The sequence below is a fragment of the Diadema antillarum genome, unplaced genomic scaffold (assembly GCF_040938485.1).
Source record: "Diadema antillarum isolate AM-2024a unplaced genomic scaffold, OU_Dant_1.0 scf00000128, whole genome shotgun sequence".
Classification (NCBI taxonomy): Eukaryota; Metazoa; Echinodermata; class Echinoidea; order Diadematoida; family Diadematidae; genus Diadema; species Diadema antillarum.
The window spans coordinates 4,926,349-4,938,602 of NW_027271017.1; the positions used below are offsets into that span (position 1 = coordinate 4,926,349).

Below are 12,254 nucleotides of genomic sequence, written 5' to 3' on the forward strand. Positions count from 1 at the left end.
TGTTTTGAGTACGCACGAAATAAAAGTGCCTTACACTGTGGACTATACCTTTGACATAGGTCAAGTGATAGTCCGAGTGTAACGCCTTTTATTTTCGGTGCTGCGGTGCACGGTAATTAGGTCTACAAATTTGTTGTAATTGCCAGTTACGTCTAATGTTGACTCGTATGTTACCGTGCGTGTACGTAGCCTAGTTGCCTTTTGGAGTTTTGCCTCGTTAGTGCTTCAGATTGTTCCACGTTTTTCGCAGCAACATGATTGGTAAGGGAACGTAAGCTATATATAAGCCTTAAAAATACCTACACCTATTTGGGATAGGTTTAGACTCTAGCTAGACTTAAACGTTAGATCTGCAGTTTCCATGTATTTGTAATTAGTGTATTACTGCATTGTAACCCCGTTAGCTCTGCTGTTCGTCCCCATTCTGTACTGGTCCATATCATTTTTTTTTTTCTGTAGACAGTTAAAAGGGTTTCAGTTATGGAATAAAAAGGAAATATAGACGTGGAATATAAGGCAACTAATCAACTGTTGTTTTCATGCAATGACACAAACTATCACTTCCTCGGCGATCTGAATGTGTACGCTATCTTTCCTCAGCCGCGCTTTGGAGCTGCGCTTCGGAAGGATAGCTACATAAAGATCACTTGGGAAGTGATAGTTTGTCCAATTACCTTTACCAACCTTGATTATTTGCTTAACATGTGAATATTTTTTATGAACTATTAAAATATTGTACAGTGGGCATATCAAATGCTGTCATTTGATTGCAGTGGCATTTGTACTATCACGAAGATTATTCCCCACATTGTAAATTCAATTAAGCTTACTTATTCATGTGACTTTTTTATTTGCAAGCACAGCAAGTCAAACAAGAAAGGGGATAATGCTATATATGGTAGCTATACATTATGATTTCTCTTTATTTCCGACTTAAATTATTACAACACATTGTCGTCTCGTCAAAACTTCTGCATATTTCTTCGGAAACAGTAATAAAACTTTTTTTCTTTCTGTTTTTATTCTTTGACCACAGACATCCCGTCGCTATCCTTAAAAAAAAAGATTATTTTTCAATTTTTCGATCCTTGCGGGGTGACAAGATTGAGTAATTGTAGAAAAAAAAAAGAGTACATATTGAGGAATTATATCTGTTCTTGTCTCTTTTCAAAAAGCAGTGACTGATTCGGTTACCACAGTGGACCCAAATATTGGAATATCAACTACACCCCCGCTTAATGGTAAGATATATTGTATTGTGATCAGCATGGAAAGATGATAAATATATGAAAATCACTTTGAAGTCACGTGAACGTCCGTGCCAACTGAATGCCATCTATAGTTACATGCAGTTGGGAAGCCTAGAAAAATATCAAGAAAAAATATATTTTTTTTTGTCTTCAAAAACCATATCCGCGCCTTTTTTTATTTAATCAAGTCTAGTATTATGAATGTTACTGCAAAAAATGCACTTTTTTAAACAATAAGGACAATCTTTTGCATATATCTTTATGACTGTAATCTTATCCTTATGATGAAAGTGCTAGAGTCTATATCATTTTTTAATAGCTTAAATAATAGCGATTAATTACATTGATATTAGTAGTAATATTCATGATGGTTGCCGGACTACTGCTCTGAGTGTTGATACAAGTGTAGTAAGCCTACATCTGCAACGACCATGCTATTTTATTAAAAGACGGTGATATTACGCTGGAAATGGTGGTCTGCACTGCACATTATGCTAATTAATGGTTGTACCGTCATTGTATTCACATCCTATAAGCAAAGCTCGCAATTATGTGTGTCGGGACGCTGGTCTTTACAGTGAATGAAGGCAAGTAAAAATAGTATTGAAAAAAAAAATCTAATAATTCCAAGTCTTCCAATTGCAAATTCAGTATCTTGAAAAGCAAGCAAATCACCTGGCCGGAATTCATCACATTTGAGGCCAAACGGAAGGTGGCTCAAAAAAGTTTTGTGTCCACAGTCAATGCACATTGAGTTTTCTCAATTTATTGAAATAGATGATTATTTTCACTTTCCTTGAAAGTTTTTTTTTTAATTTATTTCCGCACAATCATTCTTGAAACGGATTTGTGATACATCAAGAAAAAAGAAACGAAACCTAAAAGATCGGAAAACAGGGAAATACTTTATAAATGAATGAATATAAGATATATAAGATATTAAAAAACGATGAAATACCTGGAAATTAATAAAAATCAATAAAAAATCAATGAAGAATTAATACAACCATAAAATACATACGAAATCGATGGTGATACCATCTTTTTTTAAAGTACATTGTTGGGAATGCTACAAAGACTATTCAGGCCAAAAATTTTGAATTTTGTTTAAAGAAAGGTTCTGATATTTATCAAACGTTTCTTTTCTTTTCTTTTTTTTTTTTTTGGTGTGCGCCTCCATAGGTAGCCCCACTCATTTAGGGCTTCTGATTATATTGTCTCTTTTACCTGGTTTTTGCTGAATTGTTGCAGTATGGTTGTTTATATTGTATTCTGTTTGTGTCAAGGATCTTGCTAGACCATTTCCAGTCAATTTGTTGGTAAGTTAGCTGTATATTTAAGCAGATGAATTTTGTATCTTGATACTGTTGCCTACTCTGTATTGCCATTTTCAGTGTCCAGCCCAGTGTTGCACACTTGCTTCATGCATCTTGTATGTGTACTTGCTTTGTACTTTCAATAGCACCTTTTGTTGTCACACCGTTCACATGTGTATGTCAATAGCATCACCTCCACAGCAATGGAGGGGATTAAGATCTGGCGTCTCTGGAATCTCTTCTTTTGTATACCTCTGATTGTATCTCTCTTGAACGTGAACCATGTATTCATGCTGCCAACTGATGATTGTAACTGTAATCACAGTCTACTTTCTCCTGTTCACAGGCTTGTCAGACACTGTGGTAAACCTGTTGCATACTATAGCAACACATGTGCATGTTTTCAGTTAGCCATTATACTGTCCGGTGACATTCAAACAAACCCAGGTCCATGTACTGAAGTCGATGTAATGCAACATGCTAATGAGTATTGCAGTAGTTTTCAACCGAATCGTATTACATATGATGTACATGCCCTCCATCAGTTTAATGGGAAGCCCAGTCATCTTCCTTTGACTGTTTGGAGAAGGGTATGTGATCTTGGGATTGCGCAGCAGCGGCGTACTCACAGGGGACGCCGTAGGCGGAGGATTCCAAGGTCACAGTCCCTTTGTGATGCTTCCAGTGGGTCTCAATTTGGTTTATGGAACGCAAGATCCTTGACGAATAAAGTCGATGCAGTGTCAACTCTGATCATAGATAATGATATTGATGTGTTAGTCATCACTGAGTCATGGCTTTCAGGTGACCAGAGGGATGAGCCTACCCTTGCTGAATTGAAATTATCCCTTCCAAATTTCAATATTATCAATCATCCCAGAAAGACATGTAGAGGAGGTGGTATCTGCGTCCTGTACAGCGCGTATCAGAAAAAAAAAAAGGTAATCCAACTTTGGAGGGCTACTATGTTATAATTGTCGGCTATGGAGAGTGCAATGTTGATTGAGAGGAAAGGGGAACTCTTCCTCTTTCCATTGATAGTACATATATATGTTGACAAATGTCATGCATGGTTGAGCACATGAACTTTAAAGACAACAATGACAAATTGCACTGTTTCCAAGTTTGCATGTTACTGTGAAGGAACAGTGCATATCTCACTGCGTGGATGAGATCTGTCAATGGAGGTGGTCAAATCATCAGGCCAGCAAATCGGATTACCTTTTTTTTTTTGATACGCACTGTATAGGTCTGCTGCGCGTTGTGTTGTCAATGACACACACAAATTTTTGTCTTTTGAATTGCTAGATCTCACGATTCATCTCACTTCTTCATCTACTGTCCGGGTTTATTGCATTTATCGCCCACCCCATTCCTCTCGTCACACCTTTACCAGCAACGACTTTCTTGATGAGTTTTTAACTCTCCTCGAGAGTGCTGCTGTTGATGCTCATCCAACCATTCTTCTTGGTGACTTTGATATACATGTAGATGATTCTGCTGATAGTTTCGCTCAGTCTTTTCTCAATGCCGTTGAAGCATTTGGGTTTTATCAACATGTTAAGGGTGCCACTCACCAAGCAGGCCACACACTTGATTTAGTCTTTAGTAGGAAATCTAAAGATATTATTTCCCATATCACTGTATTGCCATCTTTGCCATCTGATCACTCCGCCATTCTTTCCGCCATTAATCTTAAAGGCCCACCAAATCCTAGAAGGAAAGTAAGCTTTAGAAAGCTTCGCAATATTGACACCAACTCTTTCCGCCAGGATATTAAACAGGCTTTGTTGACTTCCCAGTGTACGTCTTTATTGTCCTACAGAAGCAATTTCAATGTATAATGACATGCTGAGTAATCTGTTGGACAAGCATGCCCCTGTTAAAACCGTGACTGTGACAATTAGACCCAATGCCCCTTGGTTCTCTGATGAGATTAGGGAGGCCAGGAGGCGTCGGCGTCGTGCTGAACGTCGCATGTTGAAGTCCGGCATGCAGACTGACATGGACCTGTATCGTCAAGAATGTGAGCTGTACTACAGTCTGATTACTGATGCAAAGTCCCAGTACCTGAGAAAAGAGATCGCCAATGCTGACTCAAAACGACTATTCAACTTCGTGAAGAAACTGTCCACCCCTTCTGACTCTTCTATTTATCCTGAACACTTATCTGATTCAGAACTGGCGCACAGGTTCAGTATATTCTTCATAAAGAAAATCGATGATATTGTGTCTTCCTTTGTATCTGACGTGAACCATTTGGAGTTATCCGTCCAGGCTCCTGAGAACTCTTTGAACTGCAACCTGAGCGAGTTTAATCCAGTCACTGATGAACAGCTTCGACGTCTCATCATGCTATCTCCACCAAAATCTTGTAGTCTGGACCCTCTTCCAACTTGGCTGCTCAAAGAGTGCCTTGATGAGCTGCTTCCGGTTCTAAAAAAAACATCATTAACACATCATTGTCATCGGGTATAGTTCCAATACCTTTCAAGACATCTCTTGTTTCCCCTCTACTGTTGAAGAAACCGAACCTAGATCCCGATGTCCTGAGCAATTACCGACCAATTGCCAATCTGCTATTTGTGAGTAAGCTTCTTGAAAGGATTGTGTCTACACAGTTAATGTCTTATGTTGACAGTAATCATCTGCTTCCTACAAACCAGTCAGCATACCGCAACCTTCACTCAACAGAAACTACCTTGTTGAAAGTGCTCAACGATCTCCTTCTTGCTGTCGACAAGGGCAATGAGGCTGCTCTTCTTCTTCTTGACTATTCGGCTGCGTTTGACACGCTCGACCACACGTTGCTACTACAACGACTTAGTAATGACTATTCCATCACAGGCACTGCCATCCAATGGATCAAGTCATATCTTCAAGATCGCACACAGAGGGTGATAATCAATGGGACCTGGTCACGTCCTAGTCCTATCAGCTGCGGAGTTCCGCAAGGATCCGTTGCCGGCCCCCTTCTTTTTCTCCTCTATACAGGTCCACTCACCAGAATTATCAATTGTCATCATGGAGTCAACTACGCTATGTATGCTGACGACACTCAAATTTACATAACTATGTCACCTGGCGCTGCTGTTAATTCACTGAGAGAATGTCTCAACGACATCAAAACCTGGTCCACTGCCAACAGACTCCGTCTGAACGAAGACAAGTCTGAACTCATCCATTTCTCATCACAGTTTAGGAGCACAGTTCCTCTACCAGATCTAACTACTCGGGATGGGATTATTAAGGTCTCTGACTGTGTTAGAGACCTTGGCTTTACTTTGGAAAAACACTTAACTCTTAAACACCATATCACAAACATTTGTAAGTCTGCATCATGGGGTATTTTCAAAATAGGGAAGATCAGGCGTCTGCTTGATCAATCATCAGCTGAGCGGCTCGTCCATGCCTTCGTCTCCTCCTATCTGGACTACTGCAACTCCCTCCTTGCCGGCCTCCCTCTTTCTCACATATCCCCTCTCCAACGTATCCAAAATTCAGCCGCTAGATTAGTCTCCCTTAGTAGGAGACATGACCATATATCTCCTGTTCTCCGCTCACTCCATTGGCTTCCAGTCCATTCCCGTATTACTTTCAAGATCCTACTTCTGACGTACAAAATCACACGTAATCTTGCACCCATATATCTTCAAAACCTAGTCTCTCTCCGCTCCTCCTCTTCTGCCAGACCCCTCCGTTCATCTTCCTCTCTCCAATTACTTCATGGCCCACGTACAAAAACCCGTTATGGTGACCTAGCCTTCTCTTCCATTGCTCCCACTCTTTGGAATAAACTCCCTCTTTATATTCAGAATGCATCATCTGTCGAATCATCTAAAATTCTTTTTAAAACTCACCTGTTTAATCAGCTGTAATTTTTTTTTTTCTGGAAGCGCACAAGTTATCAATTATTGTACCATTGTATCACATGTATTTTTCTTTTCTTTTCTTTTCTTTCTTCTTTTGTTACTGTTAATGTTAATGTTATTGTGTTTTCTAGTCTATTTGTATGAGTAGCAAAGTGTGCTTAGAAACGTCAGTATGAAGCGCCATATAAATGCAATTATTATTATTATTATTAAGGCACACGGCAAAACATTGTAACAGTAAATTGGAGGAGTATGTTGAATTTTGATGAAGAAACATGGTCTTTATATTGTTTAATTCCTTTTCAATCAACTATTGACATCAATATGAGGTGGTTTCAATTTCAGATTCTGAATAGAATATATATGAAAGACGCTCTTTTAGAATTTGCTTTTGTAACAGATAAATAGTGTACGTTTTGTAATGATTGTGAGGAAACCATTTAATTCATGTATTTTGTCTATGTCCTTATTCAAACAATAGTTATATGGAATAAGTTTGAGCGATGGTTACTTCTGAAGATAGATAAACAAATTGTATTTACAAACCAACATAAGCTATTCGAACTTCATGGTTTCAACAACAGTGCATTAAACTGTATGATGATTGTTATAAGAAGAGATTTTTTTTTTTTTCGGCGACATTGAAAAAAAAAGACTGTTCCGTCATTCAAACATATTATATCTGAGATAAATTTTTTTTGAGATGGAAAAATGTATAAGTCAAATGAATTGTAGAGAAAAGAATTTTGTGAAAAAAATGGGCTTTATTTATGAAGTGTTTTTGTACATTTAGTCAAAATTATATAATATCAAAAGTGTTTTTAGGGTTGTTTGTGCCAATAAAAAAAAGAATAATATGAATTATATGTTGTAAAAAAGGGTGCCTACAGTTCTGTTTGAGGTGAGGATTTAGCTTTTAACATTTTGCGAGATATTCAGAAACCACTCTATGAGATATCAAGGAGCATGCAATTCTAAGAGGTATCAAAATTTTACTTTATGAAAATCGGTTTTGAAATGGCTGAGATATCAAAAAAAAATAAGACGAAACACAGATCCTAATTAAAGGCGTGGCCTGTCACCTTTATCATTGTCATTTTTTTTTGGATATCTCAGCCATTTGAAAACAAATTTTCACCAAATAAACATTGAATAATTCTTGAAATTGTTCTTTCATATTTCATAAGAGGCTTCTCATTATCTCAATTAGGAATGTTCAAAACATGAATCCTCACCCCAATCAGTACTGTACAGCCCCTTTAACGAAACTTGGTTATATTACGTAGGCCACTTTTCATCGATGATTTAATTTTTATTTAATTCTTATTCAGTTTTGTATTAGAAAATTATTTGTAAATGTCGTTTTCTGAATATGTGTATAAATAAAACACCCTGTGGAAGGGGAAAAATTATGATTGTAATTGCTATGTACTAATATCTGATTAAGAGCAAAGCGTCTAATTTCACACATACATTGACATTAGTAATATTCAAGGTCAAGTTAATTGTTTTATTTTGTCTCCAGCAAACTGATAATACGATGTAATGTCTGCGTATGCACACAATGCCACGAAATTAATGGATTAAAAAAAAAAGAATTATAGAAATAAGATATGAATTTTGTTTCTTGACATAGTTTGGTAGATTACGCCACAGGTAATGTATACGTCAATTGTCTTTGAGATTGCGCGGAAGACCCCCTCCCCCTTCCCCCTCCTCTCCCCCCCCCCCCCCTTCCTCCTCCTCCTCCTCCCCCCCCCCCCCCCCCCACATAGAGTGAGTGCAAACAGATAAATGTGAAGCTCATGCAGAAATCATGATAGCCCACGAGGATAACAGTGAAATAGACACACACACAGTCACGCACACATACAAATGTTGTTCTCGCTGATATCTTTTGATGTCTCCAACAGAAAGTGATCCCTTCCGCTGTAAGTGATTGATGTATTTCGTTTCTGAAAAATAGAGAAAGAACTAATGATTATTCAGTGATGCATGATATTTGTAACAACAAAGTCTTGGTATTTTGTTGTACTTTCCTATCTTTCGTCCTTCTTAAAGGATCAAATTGCAATGATCCATATTCATTTGAGACTAGATCAATATTTCTCGTAGATTTCCATTACAAATATGTATTATGCTAGTTTTCGTTTTCAGATGTAGGCAGACATGTCTTTTCAGAACTACAACGGCACAACATGGACTTGTACCGTGGTACTTCTCTTCGGCAACAGTGACGTTTTGTGTTTTTCTCTCCCTCGTGACCACAAATATCACGACCATAGGTTCATGCCAAGGGCATTGTTGTGATGTGGATCACAGCTTGAATTGCTACGTATCCTCAGGCGGCTGCTACTGTGACGAGATTTGTACAAGCTATGAGGACTGCTGTCCTGACTATAACGACATGTGTGAGAATGAAGTTACCACAGTGTATGAAGGTAGGACCAGTTAAAAAAAATCTTTACATTGTCTTTACAATTATGAGCACATTTATCTTCACTTATGTAGCTTCTTTGAAGCAAAACAAATCATCGAGTTTACACAAGAGGCTATTAAGGGAAAACCAACTAGGTATTTTTATCGAGCGAATATTGTATTACTGCAACGTAATGAAATAAGCTTTTCATTATATGCTTATATGCTTCTGCTTAAGTTCCATAAGCTGTTTGTATTTGTCTTGTATAATTGTACTAAAAACTATGTGTCGATATACTGTTTGTCATAAATGACATGTACATAATCATATCTGATGTAACGGAATTAAGCAGAAATAAATCAAATCAAATCAAATCAAATTATATAGTTCGTTTTCATTCTTTTATCTTAAAACTGTCTGTTGTTAATTGTTTATATTCAATTGCATTCTTACAAGACCAATATCTCTTATCTCTCAAGCTGTGCAAGAGTAAAGTGATTCAGTTTTTTTTTTACAAGCAAATGGTTTGAAAAATGTTTAATGTCATCGTTTATTCTCACATAGAACTAACTCAATGGATTGCCACAGTCGACAGTGATAATGAAGCAACAATACCACCAATCGACGGTAAGATTTGATTTGATCTAGGCAAAAGTTAGTTGAGTGCGCTTTCCGTTGTAATTCAATTAACATAAGTACCAAACGGCACAATGTATCCTTAGATACGTTTATCAGAAAACCTAGAATGGTAAATAAATTGAAGACTTTATAATCTGTGTCACCTATGCGCTGGCAATCACCATGTAGTTATCTTTTATAAGACGTCCATTCAAAATGACATAATCATGTGATATTTAAAATGAGTAATTCAACATATTTTTAAAAGAAACAAATAAGGATGTCACAAGGATGTCATAAAATTGATGATATCAACGATAGCAATATGTGTTTGAAGACATTAAGCTTTCTCTTTATGTTCTGTCCTATTAAAGACAAAAAATATTTCACTTCTGACGTGAGCAACGAGAGGAATTCTTAGTGTACACCATAGTAGGAGAAAATGTATGTTTTTGCTCATGACCGGAAAGTAGCGTTCAGTACCTATCAATGGGAAATCAAAAGGCAAGTTTCAATTTCCATGTTTTCCTTTTTGTTAATCCCAAAGAAAGTTGTTCATTGAAGAAAAAAGCAGCGATATACAAAATGAGTTAACATTTGAAATAACTGGATCGTAGGTTTAAACTCTTTTTGATGGGAAAGACATAGGCAAACTTTCAATCGAGGAAAATAGTTCGGGTCCGATACGTGACTTGATTTTAGGTCAAGCCTGACTTGTAGGAGAGAAAGACGACACCCAGGGGTGTGTGGAATGCTAACATACAGCTACAAATCTTACTGCAATGCGTTTATGCCAACAAAACTGCTTTGTGAATTCAAGTTTGTTAGGTCGTAAGAGTATCATGCCTTTTGTTAAATATGACAAGAATTGTAACACTTGGGGACTATTCTGACATGGCATGTGTTTAAAGGATTGAGGGTATTTAGCGTATGATGTTAGATGAAAATTCTTCGTCGAACCTTCTGTAATATCTTGAGAGACCAGCTGTTTTTCTCTGTTTTTCTAAAGCATGAAAGGGTGATTACATGTAATGTCTGACTGAGGAACTGATTTGAGACATCTTCTCTATCCTTTTGTTTTCTCACTTAGTAGTAACTGATTTAAGTCCCACAACGGACGGATATTATCAACCAACAACATCACTGTTCAGCGGTAAGATACAACGTTGTATGTCAGAGATCTGTTTCATGGTAACAATTTTCACTATTTCAGTTACCATCACCTTAAAAAACTATCCAACTACCCACTGTTTTGTAATATGCAGTAACTATGTAAGCCTGCAAAAATGTAAGTAAAATTAAAAAGGTGTAATACATATTGCTGATATGTTGTGTTGTCTTAAGTAATCATACTTTCCCTGTGAGTGTTTGATGTATCAATGTTACTTGATATGTCCAAATATATATGAAGGAGAACAAAAATAAGACCAATATTGCACTACGTTACTATCTCTCATGGTAAGGCAACATTGACTGTGACTTTGAACACGGTACCTGTGGCTGGCGGCAGTCATATTCTGATGACTTTGACTGGTCCCGTAACAGTGGAGGTACCCCCTCGTCAAGCACCGGCCCAAGTGGAGACCATACAACCGGCTGTAAGCCCTTGTAGTATTTATTGCCTTTTTTTGTAGTTACAGGTTTTTTTTATGTCCACTGAACCTAATAGAAATTATGATCTGTTTGTTTGTTTGTTTATTTGTTTTTCTGAAAAAAATAAAATCGCTGCCCGCTGTCTTGCACTGATTAAACATAGTTTTACGTACATTAAAAAAAAATAAACAGATACTATTTTTGATAATGAATAATATGTCAGGGCTGGACGTTACCTTGGACCGAGGCCAAAGTCAACTCAAGTTAGATTTGGGCCACCTAAAGCATAATCATGCACGATCCATATTTAAGTGTCATATGTGCGATAGCACCATCAAGTCACTAAATCTCCAAGTCAGTATCATTTTTATGTTCGAGTTAATGAGTCATTAAAATAACAAACTTCGGTTATATGTCAGGATAAACTAACTAACCTTCAAAAGGAAGAGCACTGTCATATTTTGGATTTCAAAAATCCTTCGGGTTGTCGAACCATCGGAATGATGAACCTTCGAAATAACGGACTGCATTCTTATATTTTGCTCTTACTATGTTCGCTTTAGTGTAATATATATATATATTTTTTTTTCTTTATATATATATATATATATATATATATATATATATATATATTGACCTTGAATTGTAGACGGATATTACATGTACATCGAGACATCTTCTCCACGTTATTCCGGGCAACACGCACGCCTAACGAGTCCAGCTCAGTATCGTTACGGGCCTCAGTGCCTGACATTTTGGTATCATATGTACGGCAACACAATCAACTCACTGAATATCTACAAGTCAGCATCAACGACACCACGTTCAAATGATGTGTTATTCTCACTGACTGGAGCTAGCGGATACGCGTGGTATGAATCGCAGGTAAGTTACGACAGGGACATTTTTCAAGAGGTCGTACTTTCATATTTGTGAATACATGAAAAAAAATGTTTCATCAAGTTTCAATGTCCAAACTAATTTTGCAGTCCGGTGAAATGATAGTGTGAGAGAGAGAGAAAAAAAGAAGAAGAAGAAGAAGTATAGATACTGTATATGACCGTGCATCGCAAAACCAACAAAAAGTTGCACGCGCTACCATTGCAGTGGTAGGACAGCAAATAGGTAAAATGGGTCAACCCACCCAATCATAGTTTTTCATATTTTATGAAAGAATAAGTCTTCT

General features: G+C 37.2%; 1 protein-coding gene across 1 annotated transcript in view; it reads left to right on the forward strand.

Annotated features, from left to right (window-relative positions):
• The window catches only part of LOC139720500 (scavenger receptor cysteine-rich domain-containing protein DMBT1-like), a 125,783-nt gene that overhangs the window by 100,553 nt on the left and 12,976 nt on the right, over positions 1-12,254 (forward strand). The window contains exons 34-38 of the mRNA XM_071631853.1: positions 1,179-1,241; positions 8,352-8,369; positions 8,784-8,879; positions 9,422-9,484; positions 11,021-11,073. Coding sequence (XP_071487954.1) covers positions 1,179-1,241; positions 8,352-8,369; positions 8,784-8,879; positions 9,422-9,484; positions 11,021-11,073 — 293 coding nt within the window. The remainder of the gene's footprint in view (positions 1-1,178; positions 1,242-8,351; positions 8,370-8,783; positions 8,880-9,421; positions 9,485-11,020; positions 11,074-12,254) is intronic.